The sequence below is a fragment of the Beta vulgaris genome, chromosome 4, assembly GCF_026745355.1.
Source record: "Beta vulgaris subsp. vulgaris cultivar EL10 chromosome 4, EL10.2, whole genome shotgun sequence".
Lineage (NCBI taxonomy): Eukaryota > Viridiplantae > Streptophyta > Magnoliopsida > Caryophyllales > Amaranthaceae > Beta > Beta vulgaris.
In genome coordinates, this window is record NC_079205.1 from 15775436 (window position 1) to 15787935 (window position 12500).

At 35.5% G+C, this 12500-nt stretch overlaps 1 protein-coding gene across 1 annotated transcript in view; it reads left to right on the forward strand.

Annotated features, from left to right (window-relative positions):
• Positions 1 to 11522: 11522 nt before the first annotated feature.
• The window catches only part of LOC104884656 (protein MALE DISCOVERER 2-like), a 14093-nt gene continuing 13115 nt past the window's right edge, over positions 11523 to 12500 (forward strand). The window contains exons 1-2 of the mRNA XM_048641989.1: positions 11523 to 11792; positions 11949 to 12402. Coding sequence (XP_048497946.1) covers positions 11523 to 11792; positions 11949 to 12402 — 724 coding nt within the window. The remainder of the gene's footprint in view (positions 11793 to 11948; positions 12403 to 12500) is intronic.

Here is a 12500-nt window from a genome sequence, read left to right on the forward strand (position 1 = left end):
CATATACCCTCAATGTTTCAAGAAGTCACCATATACCCTTGAGTTTTTGAAAATGTGCACCAAATGCCCTTTTCTAACTTCTATTGACTCACTGTTAGCTTTATTTACCATTTTTCCATTATTAACCCTAAATCCTTATTCTAATCTAACCCTAACTCCAATTTAACTCTAATTTAAACCCTAATCCTAAACTTAAACCCTTACCCTTACCCTAACCCTAATCCTAAACATTTACCCTAACCCTAATTCCATCTTCTCGACTCCACCGCCGCAACCTCAATGCTTCACTGGAGAAGCAAGAAACTAAATAAGAGAGAAGAGAGGAAGGAGGAATGTAGTAGGGGCTCCAGCGAGCTGGCGAATCATAGAGGGAGGGGGTGGAGGTTGCGAGAGAGAGAGAGAGAAGAGAGAGAGAAGGGAGGAGGGACAACAACAAAAGGGAGTTGGTGACTGTATCACATTAGTGTTAACATGAGATCAACTGATGTCATGCTGACATCACACGCGTGCATCATACCAGCAATGGTATTAGTTAAGCACTTGAACCTATTAGTTATGCTAACCTTAAATTGGTTCTGGATGAATTAGTTAAGCGTTGAAGTATATTAGTTATGTTTGTAAACCCATCTCATTAGCCCCTCAATTTATATTTTGTCTTTCCTCTACCAACTCTAATTTCTATCTCATATGCCCCTTTCTTGTACCAACTCGTGTTTCTCTCTCCTCTACCCCTTTTTCCCTCCTCGTCACTGCCATTTCCCTTTCCTCCACCCAACTTCCATTTCTTTTGAAGCATACATATCTTTATTTTTCTTTCTTTTATTTTTTGAACATATGAAACTTCCAACTATATAACGTCTTTTTTTGCGACTTCTTCTGTAACACCCCCAAATTACTCTCTTTTAAATAAATAATTTAGTAAATAATATTTGAGTAATTTAGGAGTATTATAGCCACGTGACTAACACGCTTTCGGCAACCAACTACTAACTAACAAAATAACTTGCAGCGAAAGACTTTAACCTAAAATAATAATACTTCTTTATTAATAAAAGTAAATATTGTCTCAATACTCAAAATAAATGGAACACTCTAATCTAGGTGAAGATGCCCTTCCTAGTATGCTTCCATGCATATCCAAATTTAACCTGTAAATCTCCTTACCAAAAGGGTAAACAGGGCAAAGCCAGATAGGAAAAAGAAAATACGCGTTAGTATAAAACTGAGTACGAAATGTACTAGATAAGTAATACATTTGTTAGTTCGTAATAATTTTTCATTCGAAAACTCCATCACCAATAATTCAAGAATAACTCTTTAAGAATAAACTATTTTCAAACACTTAATAATAATTCAAGAATAACATTTTAAGAACAAACTCTTTCCAAACACTTGAAATAATAATTCAAGAATAACCTTTTAAGAACAAACTTTTTCCAAACACTTGAATAATAATTCAAGAATAACCTTTTAAGAACAAACTCTTTCCAAACACTTGAATAATAATTCAAGAATAAACTTTTAAGAACAAACTCTTTCCAAACAACTTGGATTAAAAATAATCCCGAAAATAATTTCTCTTCTTATCTCCCTTTCTATTTTGCTAAGTGTGCACACCCCCCAAGCTAGTCATCCGATCACGGAGCTATATCAAGGGGTAACTATAATTGCCAACAAGTGGACTTTGAATCTCTTGATATTAAGGTATGGGGTATTTATAGGAGTAGAATAGGTAGTACTTAATTTCAAAAATTAAATAGTTTGTAACCTTCACCGTAAATTAGGAGATTAAACCAAGATTTGTAACCTCCATCATAAATATTGTGAGGTTATTAGGAAAACAAAACTTCCTCCAATCACCATAAATCCCGTAGGAATATATGGCCCCTAAAAATTTTTTTTTTTTTTTTTTGGTTTTCTGAAATTTTTTGACTAGGATTTAATACCAAAAGCTTAACAAGTCCAATTTTAGCGCCATATTCCCGCCAAAATAATTAAAAATCACTGAAAATACTAAAATACCCTTTGCTTTAAATATTTATTTCAAAAAATAAATATAAAATAAATATCTAAATAAATACTAAAAATATAGGGTATTGCATCTTCAATCTTGACGATGAGAATTTCTCAAAACTCTTTGTTTCCCTTTATTAATGGGTCGAAACTCTAATGAATCTCTTATTATGAGTCACAACTTTTAGGTAGAAATAGTTATGGTTTTCTAGTGATTAGTTATCGTTTCCAGATAACTAGTTATGCAACTGGGTAAATTTATATTTGTAAGGTTAATAGTTATGATGTTTAGTTATTAGTGATTGTTTATACATTATTAATTAGTTATAACTTTCATGTTATTGGTTATAGTTAGTTACAGATAAATAGTTATATTTGTAAGGTTAATAGTTATGGTTTTTTTAGTTATTAGTAATTGTTTACACATTATTAGTTATAATTTTCATATTATTAGTTATAGTTATGGTTCTGGATTAATCATTCTATTTGTAACGTTAATAGTTATGGTTTTTAGTTATTAGTAAAATGCGTTATAATTTGGTTTCTATGATATAATTAATATACTTCAACGCTTAAGTAATATAATTCAACGCTTAACTAATACACTTCACCGCTTAACTAATATACTTCACCGCTTAACTAATTCATCCAAAAGAAATTTAAGGTTAGCATCACTAATTGGTCCAACCGCTTAACTAATTTCGCTGTTGGTTTGATGCACATAAGTGATGTCAGCATGACATCAGCTGTTCTCATGTTAACACTAACGTGAGACCGTCTCTTCAAAAACGGACTCTTATTTGAGCAATTACATATCTAATCATTTTATTTACCTTAAGTTAATTAGTAATTCACTTTAATAAGTAAGTAAATAATTATATCAATTCACTATATTAAACCCAAACTTAGGGGGTATGTGAACGTACCTCAAAGCTTCCGTGGAGAAGCTACAAACTAAAGAGGAGAGAAAAGAGGATGGAGGACTGTAGTAGGGGGCTTCGACGAGCTGGCGGCACACAAAGGGAAGGGGGGGCTACGAGAAAGAGAGAGGAGGGACAACGACAAGAAGGGTCTTGGGGGCGGGACCGGGCGAACGGATGGTGGTGGTGAACGAAATAAAGGGGGATTCGTTTTAAAGTTTGTAAAATGTCAGATTTTTAAGTGGTGAAAAATGGTGAAACACCCACTATTTATAGGGGTTTTAGGGAGAGAAACTCCATCAATTTAATGGAAGGTTAGTAGTGAAGTTTGTTTGGGGAGCAATGCATGAGGAGCTTGAAGAGGAAGATGAAATGGATGGAAAATGTTGTTTTTATATTTTCAAATTTTTTTCATTATTTTGCCATTCCCATAATTTAGCACTTTTTGGTTCCTACTTCTTTTTTCTACGTACAACTAGCTTAGATTATTGTATTAGACACATGATTTTTATATTATTTTATTTAAGAAGTGATTTATTTATGTAATAAACTTATAAATAATTTAAAACAACTTATTAGGCTAATTATTAAATTTAACCAAGATTAAATTTTTAGGATATTACATACTCTCTCCATTAGAAAAAAGTTTTTTCCTCGAAACTTAGGCATATAATATTAAAACATCGAATACTCAATCATACGTTTCAAAATCATGCATATTCATTCATATATGATAGCAAACGTTTACGTTAAAGTTCATCTAAGAAAATATGTAAGGGTAATATCTCAAATAGTTTTGTTTGGCTTTGTTTAGCCTGTTGCCGCTGCTTTTTGACTTGGGGTTCTGTCCCATGCTGAGCTTATTGTTCTGCTGGTTTTTGATGCATTAATATACTAATCTTACTTATAAAAATAAATAAATAAGGGTATTTCGCTTTCTTTTGATCTGTGACTTCCTACGTGGCCTCAGAACATGAATGGTTAGCCTGCAAAATTTTCATGCCTCGGGATGATGGGGGTAACCCCATAATGAAATCCATAAAAATGGAGTCCTTTTTCCAAGTTGGAACATCCAATGGCTGCAACAATCCTATGGGTCTCTGATGCTCTATCCTGATCTTTTGACAGGTTAAGCATCTTGCCAAGTATCCAGCAACTTCTTGCACTATATTACTCCACCGGAAAATCTGTTTCAAATCTTTGTATAACTTTTTTCCTCCAGGGTGAATGGAGAAAGGACTGTTGTGTGCGTCTTCTAATATATTCCTTGAAATCTTTACATTATGTCCTCCTCAATCACGAGTCTTGGTGACTTCCCTTTACTCACATCACTCTCTTTCTTCTCCATTTCTCAGTTGCTACTTTGAGCATCTTTTATCTCCTCTAACAATGTCGGCCTTAACTATGATGCATTCAATTACGCGCCTCCATTTTTCTGTATAAATTCCACAAACATCTTCTTTAGATCGTCACTGATGGCTTTGGGAAGAGTTAAGGTTAGATTAAGTAGGATTTTTAGTTTAAGGTGTCAGCTATAAGATTGGGTTTTCAAGGATGATATTGGATATTGAGATTGTAATCCTTTAGGAGCTCTAGCCATCTGCGATGTCTTAAGCTCAATTCCTTCTGTGTGAAGATGTATTTAAGGCTTTTATTGTCGGTAAGAATCTTACATGAAACACCATAAAGGTAATGTCGCCATATCTTGAGGGCAAACACATCATTAAGTAGTTTCAGGCCATGAGTAGGGTAGTTTTGCTCATCATAGTTATTGAGCGGTCGAGAAGTATAAGCTATAACTTTCTCATTTTGCATCAAAGCACATCCCGATCCATTCTTTGAGACATCACTATACACCATGAACTCGTCGGTTTCTGAAGCAAGGCTGAGAACAGGGGTGGTGGTGAGACGTTTGTTTTAACTCTTGGAAGGCATATTCATATTTATAATTCCACTCAAACTTGACAAATTTCTTCATACATTGGGTTATGAGATGAGCTATCTTGGAGATGTCTTGGACGAATGTTCGATAGTATCCAGCTAAGCTCATGAAACTTCAAACATCAGGGACGTTGGTGGGTCTAGAGCACTCCAACATATCATTTATCTTATCGGGATCAATAGAGACTCCCACTAGTAGAAAAAACCTTAAATGACATGAAAGAACTTATCCGGTTTATACTTAACCAGATAAGTTAAGGTTAACTGGTCCGGTTTTCTAAGGCAACTGCACTAGTTAGTTTGGATTTTTGAGCGCCAAAATATTGGTCCAATTAATTGATCCAGTTTAAAACTAGATCGGTTACTTGGATCCATATATGGGCTAGCTCGCTCAATGTATCTCGCGGCCCACTTCCCTCCTTTTAACATATAAGGCTCTAACCCCTAACCTCCCTCACTCTAATCCTAACCTCTATGTGATCCTCTTTTCCATCCTCTAGCCTTCCATCCTCTCTATTTGATCCTTAATATCTTCCGCCATCGTCACCCTTTCCATCGCCACCACTCTCACCCTCTCTCCTCACCACTGCCACCATCGTTCTTCGCTTCCCCAACAACCACAAAGAGAATTGCCAAGGAAACATGAAGACGACGAAAAATAAACTAACAGACCAAGAAGCGAAGAGATGCGACTTAAAGAAGTTAAAAATCACCGTTTTTCTCTCTCCTCAATCCTCCCAAGCCGCGATGCAAGAAGCGGCGCTACTATATGTTCCTGTTTGTGTAATTTTTAGTAAATCTTGTTTCAGTTTCATTTTTCAATTCTTAGGGTTCATCTATTTCGATTTTATTTTTCAAATCTGATGGTTTATCTTTTCATTTTGTATAATCTCGTCTGTTTATAAAATTCTTTTAGGGTTTAGCTTTGTAATTTTTCTCAATTTAATTTCGTTTGTAATTTAGAAACTAGCTTTATAATTTTGTTCCCATTTTTTTCGATTCATCATTTTCCTAATCCATATGAAGTAAGATGTTAGATCATAATAAGGTTTTATCTCTAAACATTTTCGGGTGTCCGAATTTACTTGTTGTATTTGCTAAACATTTTTACTTTTAGTATGGGAAAAATTGATAGGTTCAGTTGCAGCTATGGGTGTTCTGCAATTTTCAAGTCCCAACTAAGGATTATTTCTGAGCGGTCCCAACTATGCATCATTTTCGCCGAAATTGGTCCCAACAGGTCAATGACCTACTACAACAGGTAAAATGCTTTTTTTTCTTTTTCACCACCACCTATTCAACATCACCCCACCACCCAGCACCACCAACATTTTCTCTCTCCACTACAAAAGTCAACATCCAAATCTCATCCTCCACCATTAACAGTGGTTATAAAACCCCTAACCATCTCTCTCTTCTCCATCTCCCTCTCTTTCCATGAAACCCCTCTTTTTCGCAGCACCCATCTCTCTCCTCACCCACCCGCGTCGATGAACCTGCACCCTAAACCAAACCTTTGTCACTGTGACGAACCACCCCTGAGGCCACCATTATCTTTGGTTGCATCTTCTCTATTTTCATTTGATATCTTTGTGTTGGATTTTTTCAGATTTATATTCTTCACTATTTTAGGGTTTTGTGATAATTTCTACATTAAGTGAAATTTGATTTCGATGTCGATGTTCGATTCTGCATACATTCGTTCACTTATTGATGATTTGCGGGATGATTCTACTATAATTAATTGGTCTAGTTTGATGCGCAAAGATATTCTCTTCCTCTAACTTAGCACTGCAAAAAATCAATCAAATTCAAATGAAATTTTGACGATAATTCTATAAAAACTGATGATTGAAGAAGATAAAATTGAGTTGCAAATTACAATGAAGTTGTTGTTTTCGGGAGAATGACATTAGTTGAGAGAAGGAGATCAAATGATGTTGGGGAATGGGTGGGAGGGGGAGGGTTGGCAGGGGAGGGGGGAGGGTATTTCAGGGTAGCTCGAGAAAGGGTGGGAGGGGGATGGTTGGTAGGGGGATGGGATTTTTGGGTGGCTGGGGAAGGGGTGGGAGGGGGAGGGTGGAAGAAGGGTGCCATGGGAGGAAGCAGATAGGAGAGAGAAAAAAGAAGAAAGAAACTCAGTTAAGAAATTTTAAAGAAAAAAATTGTAACCTGTTTAATAGGTAATCAGTCACATGGGACCAATTTTGGCAAAAATGATGCATAGTTGGGACCGTTCAAAAATAATCCTTAGTTGGGACTGAAAATGGCGGAACGTGCATAGTTGGGAGTGTTTCTTTCCATTTCTCCTTTGTTATGCTGGTTATTTACCTCTATATTCTTATTTTTGTCTTGATTGCTCTTCTTTGCAATAGTGTCCATATGTTTCCTTGGCAATTGTGCAAAAGTGAATGTAACAACTAAAAGACAGGGGGAGTAATTTGTAACTACGTTTTTGTGTAATATTGGAGTAATTTGTACGTATGTTTTTGTGTAATATTCTAGTCTTTTCCCAGTGTAAACTAAAAAAAAAGTAAATAACAACATGGATACTTGCTCACATATGACAATATGAGAACATCCAAACTAATGACTATGCGGACATATAACATATAGGGTGTAAATGAGACTAACGAGTCGAGTTCAGTTACTACCTACTCGACGTTAAAAGCTCACAAGAAATTCAAAAAATAATTGTATATAATACTTTTATTTCATGGAATAATCAATAATTTTCAAAATTTTTAGATTATTCCATGAAATAAAATCAATAATTACAAAGAAAATATTTTCATATTGAACTTTAAATAACATCTGTAGGTGATTGTCAAATGAAGCTCAATATTTCAACGAACCAAGCCTTAACATTGCCTCGCTTTAAAAGCTCATGAACAAACTAGAAAATTATTAAAAATGATCTTTTATGTAAAACACTAAATGTCTCACATTGGTTTATAGCTTCTTTTTTTTTTGTCCTACAATGGTTGCAAAACGAAAGTTGAGTAGTTTATGTTCTTTATAAATAGAACCAAAAACTATTGGTTGAATTTCTTCATTATATGGAAACTAATGTTTTCAATGATAGGTTAATTTGTTTCATAAAGTCCCATATTGGTTGGGCAATGAAACACTAACTCTTTTCCTCTATAAAAGGCTACCTCGAGTACTTAACTCAGAGTACATGGATTGAATCAAGCTCGAGTCGAACATTGATTCAAATTCGCGCTTGGTTGAGTTTTGAGTTTCAAATTTAGTTGAGTTTGAGTTTAGGATTTCAAGTTCGAATCGAGTATGATTTCTTCAAACTCTTGAGATTTCGAGTCGAGTCGAGCTTGACTTTGACTTTTTGAGTTCGAATCGAGCTTAGCCAAACTTGAACTCAACTTGCATCATTTACACCCCTCTAATAAAGTGGACAATATGATAAAGGGTGCTGAAGAGAGAAGTAGTAAATCGATAGAGACAAGTGAAAAAGAAAAAAAACGCCAAGTAGAAATATATATAAAGATTTTAAAACAATTTTAGTTATTCTAATTATATGATACATCATAAGTATATTTTTCAAAAAATACCTCTTTCTTCCTCTCTCTTAAAGCTTATGACCCCTCCTATTGGCCCCCAGTAATTACAACCTCTAGGCCGCCGATTCCGCCCTTTGGCCGTGGAAAGCTTCATCTCCGACCATTCTTCTTATTTGCACATCTGCAGCAGGTTTACATCTTGTGATAGGTACGACTAATCCCTGGTGTCTTTTCCCTGGTTGGATTATCATTGTTGGACAACTCTAGTTGGATATATCAATATTTGCAAACCTGATCTACTTTCTTCCATCACGGTTTTTGCTGTAAATTTTCTTTTCCAATTGTTGGCTGGCTAGTTGTTAAAATTTTAAAAGATTATGCTTTTGCTCGTTTGGGTTTTTTAGTTAGATTGGGTCTTAAGATGGTTTCCTCGGAGGTTTATAAGAAACTTAAGGAGGAAGTGATTCGACTCCTCACTGAGGGGGAAGAGCCAATAAATGAACATGAATTCATGTTTGAGTTAATTGCAAGTTAAAAAAATTCGAATGGCGTTCTTGGGTTTGCTAAAGAGTTAAAGGAGAAGGGTAATTTACTTTTTAAGCCAAGGAAAATGGATGATCGCCTAGAGAGATATAGATATACAGGGATCATTCTTGCTCGGTATGAAATTGTAGAAGAAAGAAAAAGGGTTGAATGTTTTGAGTTGGCCATATGTATTCTCTTAAACTCTATAGCTTGTTTTAGCAAAAAAAAAAAAAAATTAGTTTGAGAAGGTGGGCCAGATTTGTTCAATCGTCTTGGATTTCAACCCGAATAGTGTTAAAGCGTTGTTTACAAGAGTTATGGCTGCTATAGAGTTAGGGAAAACGGACTTGGCTTATTGGAACTTGTTGATGACATTCAGTATTGAACCTAGAAATAGGGAGGTATATGTGAAACTTGAAGAGATTAAAAGCCATCTACCTTGTCAAGGAAAGCTCAGAAACGCATTTTCAAGAGGATATCCTAACAACTTTAGGATTGGTACTTCCCTGTCCAAACAAGAAGGTTAAAAAGTATCTAGAACAGAATTATTTTTTCGAGCAAGTTAATGTGCAAGGGAATGACACTTGGGTTTGAATAATAAGAAGGGAGCTCAAAAATTATATGTTATAGAAGACATTGGAGAAAAAAAGTGTCCAAGTGAGAAAGGGAAAAAATTTTCACCTCAAAAGAGAGAAGATGTGACAGAAGAGAGGATGAAGGATGTTGGGACCATTCTCAAATTTCAAAATCCTATTATGGTTGTGCCCAAGTATCTATTTGTTAACCAAAGGAGGTCAACTCTTTTATTCCAATATCAAGGAAAGATTATCATGTGCTAACAAAGAGAAAAACTATTTAGTGCTTCAATTCTAGGTCTGGTTCTACGATGACTATAAGGGTAGTCAAGAGTTCAGATGGTAGAATCAAGAGTAAATTGGCATGTAAAACAAGAGAATGTGGTTTTTTCGAATGGGTTGGATAACTTAAATCATACTAAAGAATTAGTGATTTTTCAATATGGAACAGAACAAAGCGCATAAAACTCTGCAATGGAGACTATGGGTGTGTCCATGATGAATGGAGTAAGGAGAAGCATTACAAACTTACAGGTACCCACTATCATGATATCAAGAACAAAAAGAATCTTAGAATCTTATCCTGGTATGTTTAAGGTTCGAGAGGGATGGAATGTTCACGACTTTCTATTTTAATAAGGAGATTCAAGATACACCCCGTCCACATAAGAAGAATGGTCGTAGAAGGAGAATTTCTAAGAATAAGATACACCCCGACCACTCCTCAAAGCATACGTTCATAAGTCATTCACCCCTCCCAACTTGTCACTTGTCTCTCACTTCTTTCTCTGCCCTAGTTATCACTCATCCTCTCTCTAACCTACGATGGCTAGATCTCTCACTTACTCTTCCTCTGTTTTTTTGGTAACCCAAAACAAAACCATCAACCACCCAAATTCCATTCACCACCTGCTCTGCCACCTTACTGCCGCCGACCACCAGCGAGTCCAGACAGTAACATCGCAATGCCGCCAGACTGCAACACCACCCAGTGGGCCCCTCGCTGCTTTCAGTCTCATTGTCGCCTCTCTCTCCTCCTTGTAGACCAATTTGATTCTCTTTACTGGGGTTCAATTTGATGACTCCCTTTTACTTTTTTTTACTTTTGTTTCTTTTTTTTTTCTTCTTTTAATTTTCCTACAAAATAAATCAATAGGGTAAAGAATAGATGAATTCTAAAAATAAAGTCATTATATAGTAAACACAATTTTCATATTATAAATATTAAATAAACCAATTTATTAGCATGTATATATAGGTAGTACTAGCATCAAGCAAGTAATTTATTGAGCGCATCTTTCATATTTTAAATCTATTTTATTACTTAAGTAACTTAACTCTTAAAACGTTGAAACATAAGAAGAAATCATATTATAAGTCTCATAACTTATACGAAAAAGGTAATATAACAATCTAAAATCATGTATAAATACAGCTTTATCAACCATTCAAAATAACAAACTTCCGTCGAGCTTCTAACACGGTTTGAATATAGCTAGCCCAATCATCATAATAATTATCAGAACCAAGACGAGTAGGGGTACTAAAATCTCAAGGACGATCTTGGGAGCCAAGATAATATGGGGAATTTTGTTCAAACATCATAATTATCAGAACGAATACGAGTAGGGGTAATAAAATCTCCGGGACGATACTGAGAGCCAAGATAGTATGGGGAATTTGGCTCAATTCTGAGAGGAGTGTTGGGAAGTGGCGGTGAGGATACTTAGCTTCACCACCAGCCATTGGGGGGGCGTATTTTAGGGAGCAAAAAAATCAAGTTTTATAAGTTGAGGCATCGCCCGGGCAAAAAAAACTAGTTTGTAATACAAAGTATGCTAAAATAACTAAAAGATATCCTAACCAATAATACAAATTAAAGTACTCTTCAAAAAAAAAAATACAAATTAAAGTATCCTGATATAAGTCGAACTAGAAAAAGATAGATATTTAATTACTAATCCAAATCCTATTACTATTCTCTACGTAATCTCAAATAAGAAGGGAAGTCCTTGAGACCTTGATAAATGAATCACCCCTTAGTAGCAGCAAACGCAGTTCAGCTTGATCAACAAAAAGAAAAGAAAAAAAAGGATCACAAAGAAAGAAACGCAGTTCAGCTTCGTCCACCACCAATGACAGGAGTTTGGAGTGAGGGCGAGTTTATAGAAGTGTTGGATAAAGATGGTTACTATTGTAACTGGGTGTTTGATTCTCAGCATCACATTACAGTGGAGAAGTCGAGTGTTCGAGCTCGGCAAGAATGGAAAGATAACGATTCGTTTCTCGTGGATAAGGTATTATATCCTGCTTTTTGTATATACATTCGATCGAGTAACTGTTTGGTTTTGGTTTCTTGAGAAATCTTGCATATGATATACCTAGTATATATGATCTTTTTCATGTGTAAGATGATTCTAATTGTTTTAACTCCTTGTTTTAATTTGGTGCAGAAAGTATCATATCAATCTGTTGCGCTGTCTAAATCATTGAAGAGGTCATCTCCTGATTATGCATCAGCTGACAAAGCTTATTCAAAGTGTGTCCAGAAACGAAGATTAGTAGATAAGGAGGTGGATCTTGATGCGATTCCTGATAGGTTGCTCAGCCATTCTTCAGCAGGGTGTAGCCAAGACCATAGTGTTTCTCTTTCGAGTGACGCCGAGCCTTATAGTCATGATTTGGGAGAGGAGGAAGTATCTAGTGCTCAGTTTCAAAGGGGTGATGCTTTAGAAGCACATAAGTTAGACTTATATGGTTATCGTTGTGTTTTGGAATTATTATACTCGTCTGGTCCCTTAAGCTGGCGACAAGAAATTGCACTGACAGATCTCCGTTTGAAGCTATCAGTTTCAAATGATGAACATCTCACAGAGTTAAGGAGGTTAAAGTCAGGTAGAAATCTAGGTTTGTGTTATCAAAAATAGCTTTCAAGTTGGCACTTCGTGTTGTTATTAAGTTCAGTTACGGTAACTATTTCTCTCTCTTTCTGTCTCTATCAGTAT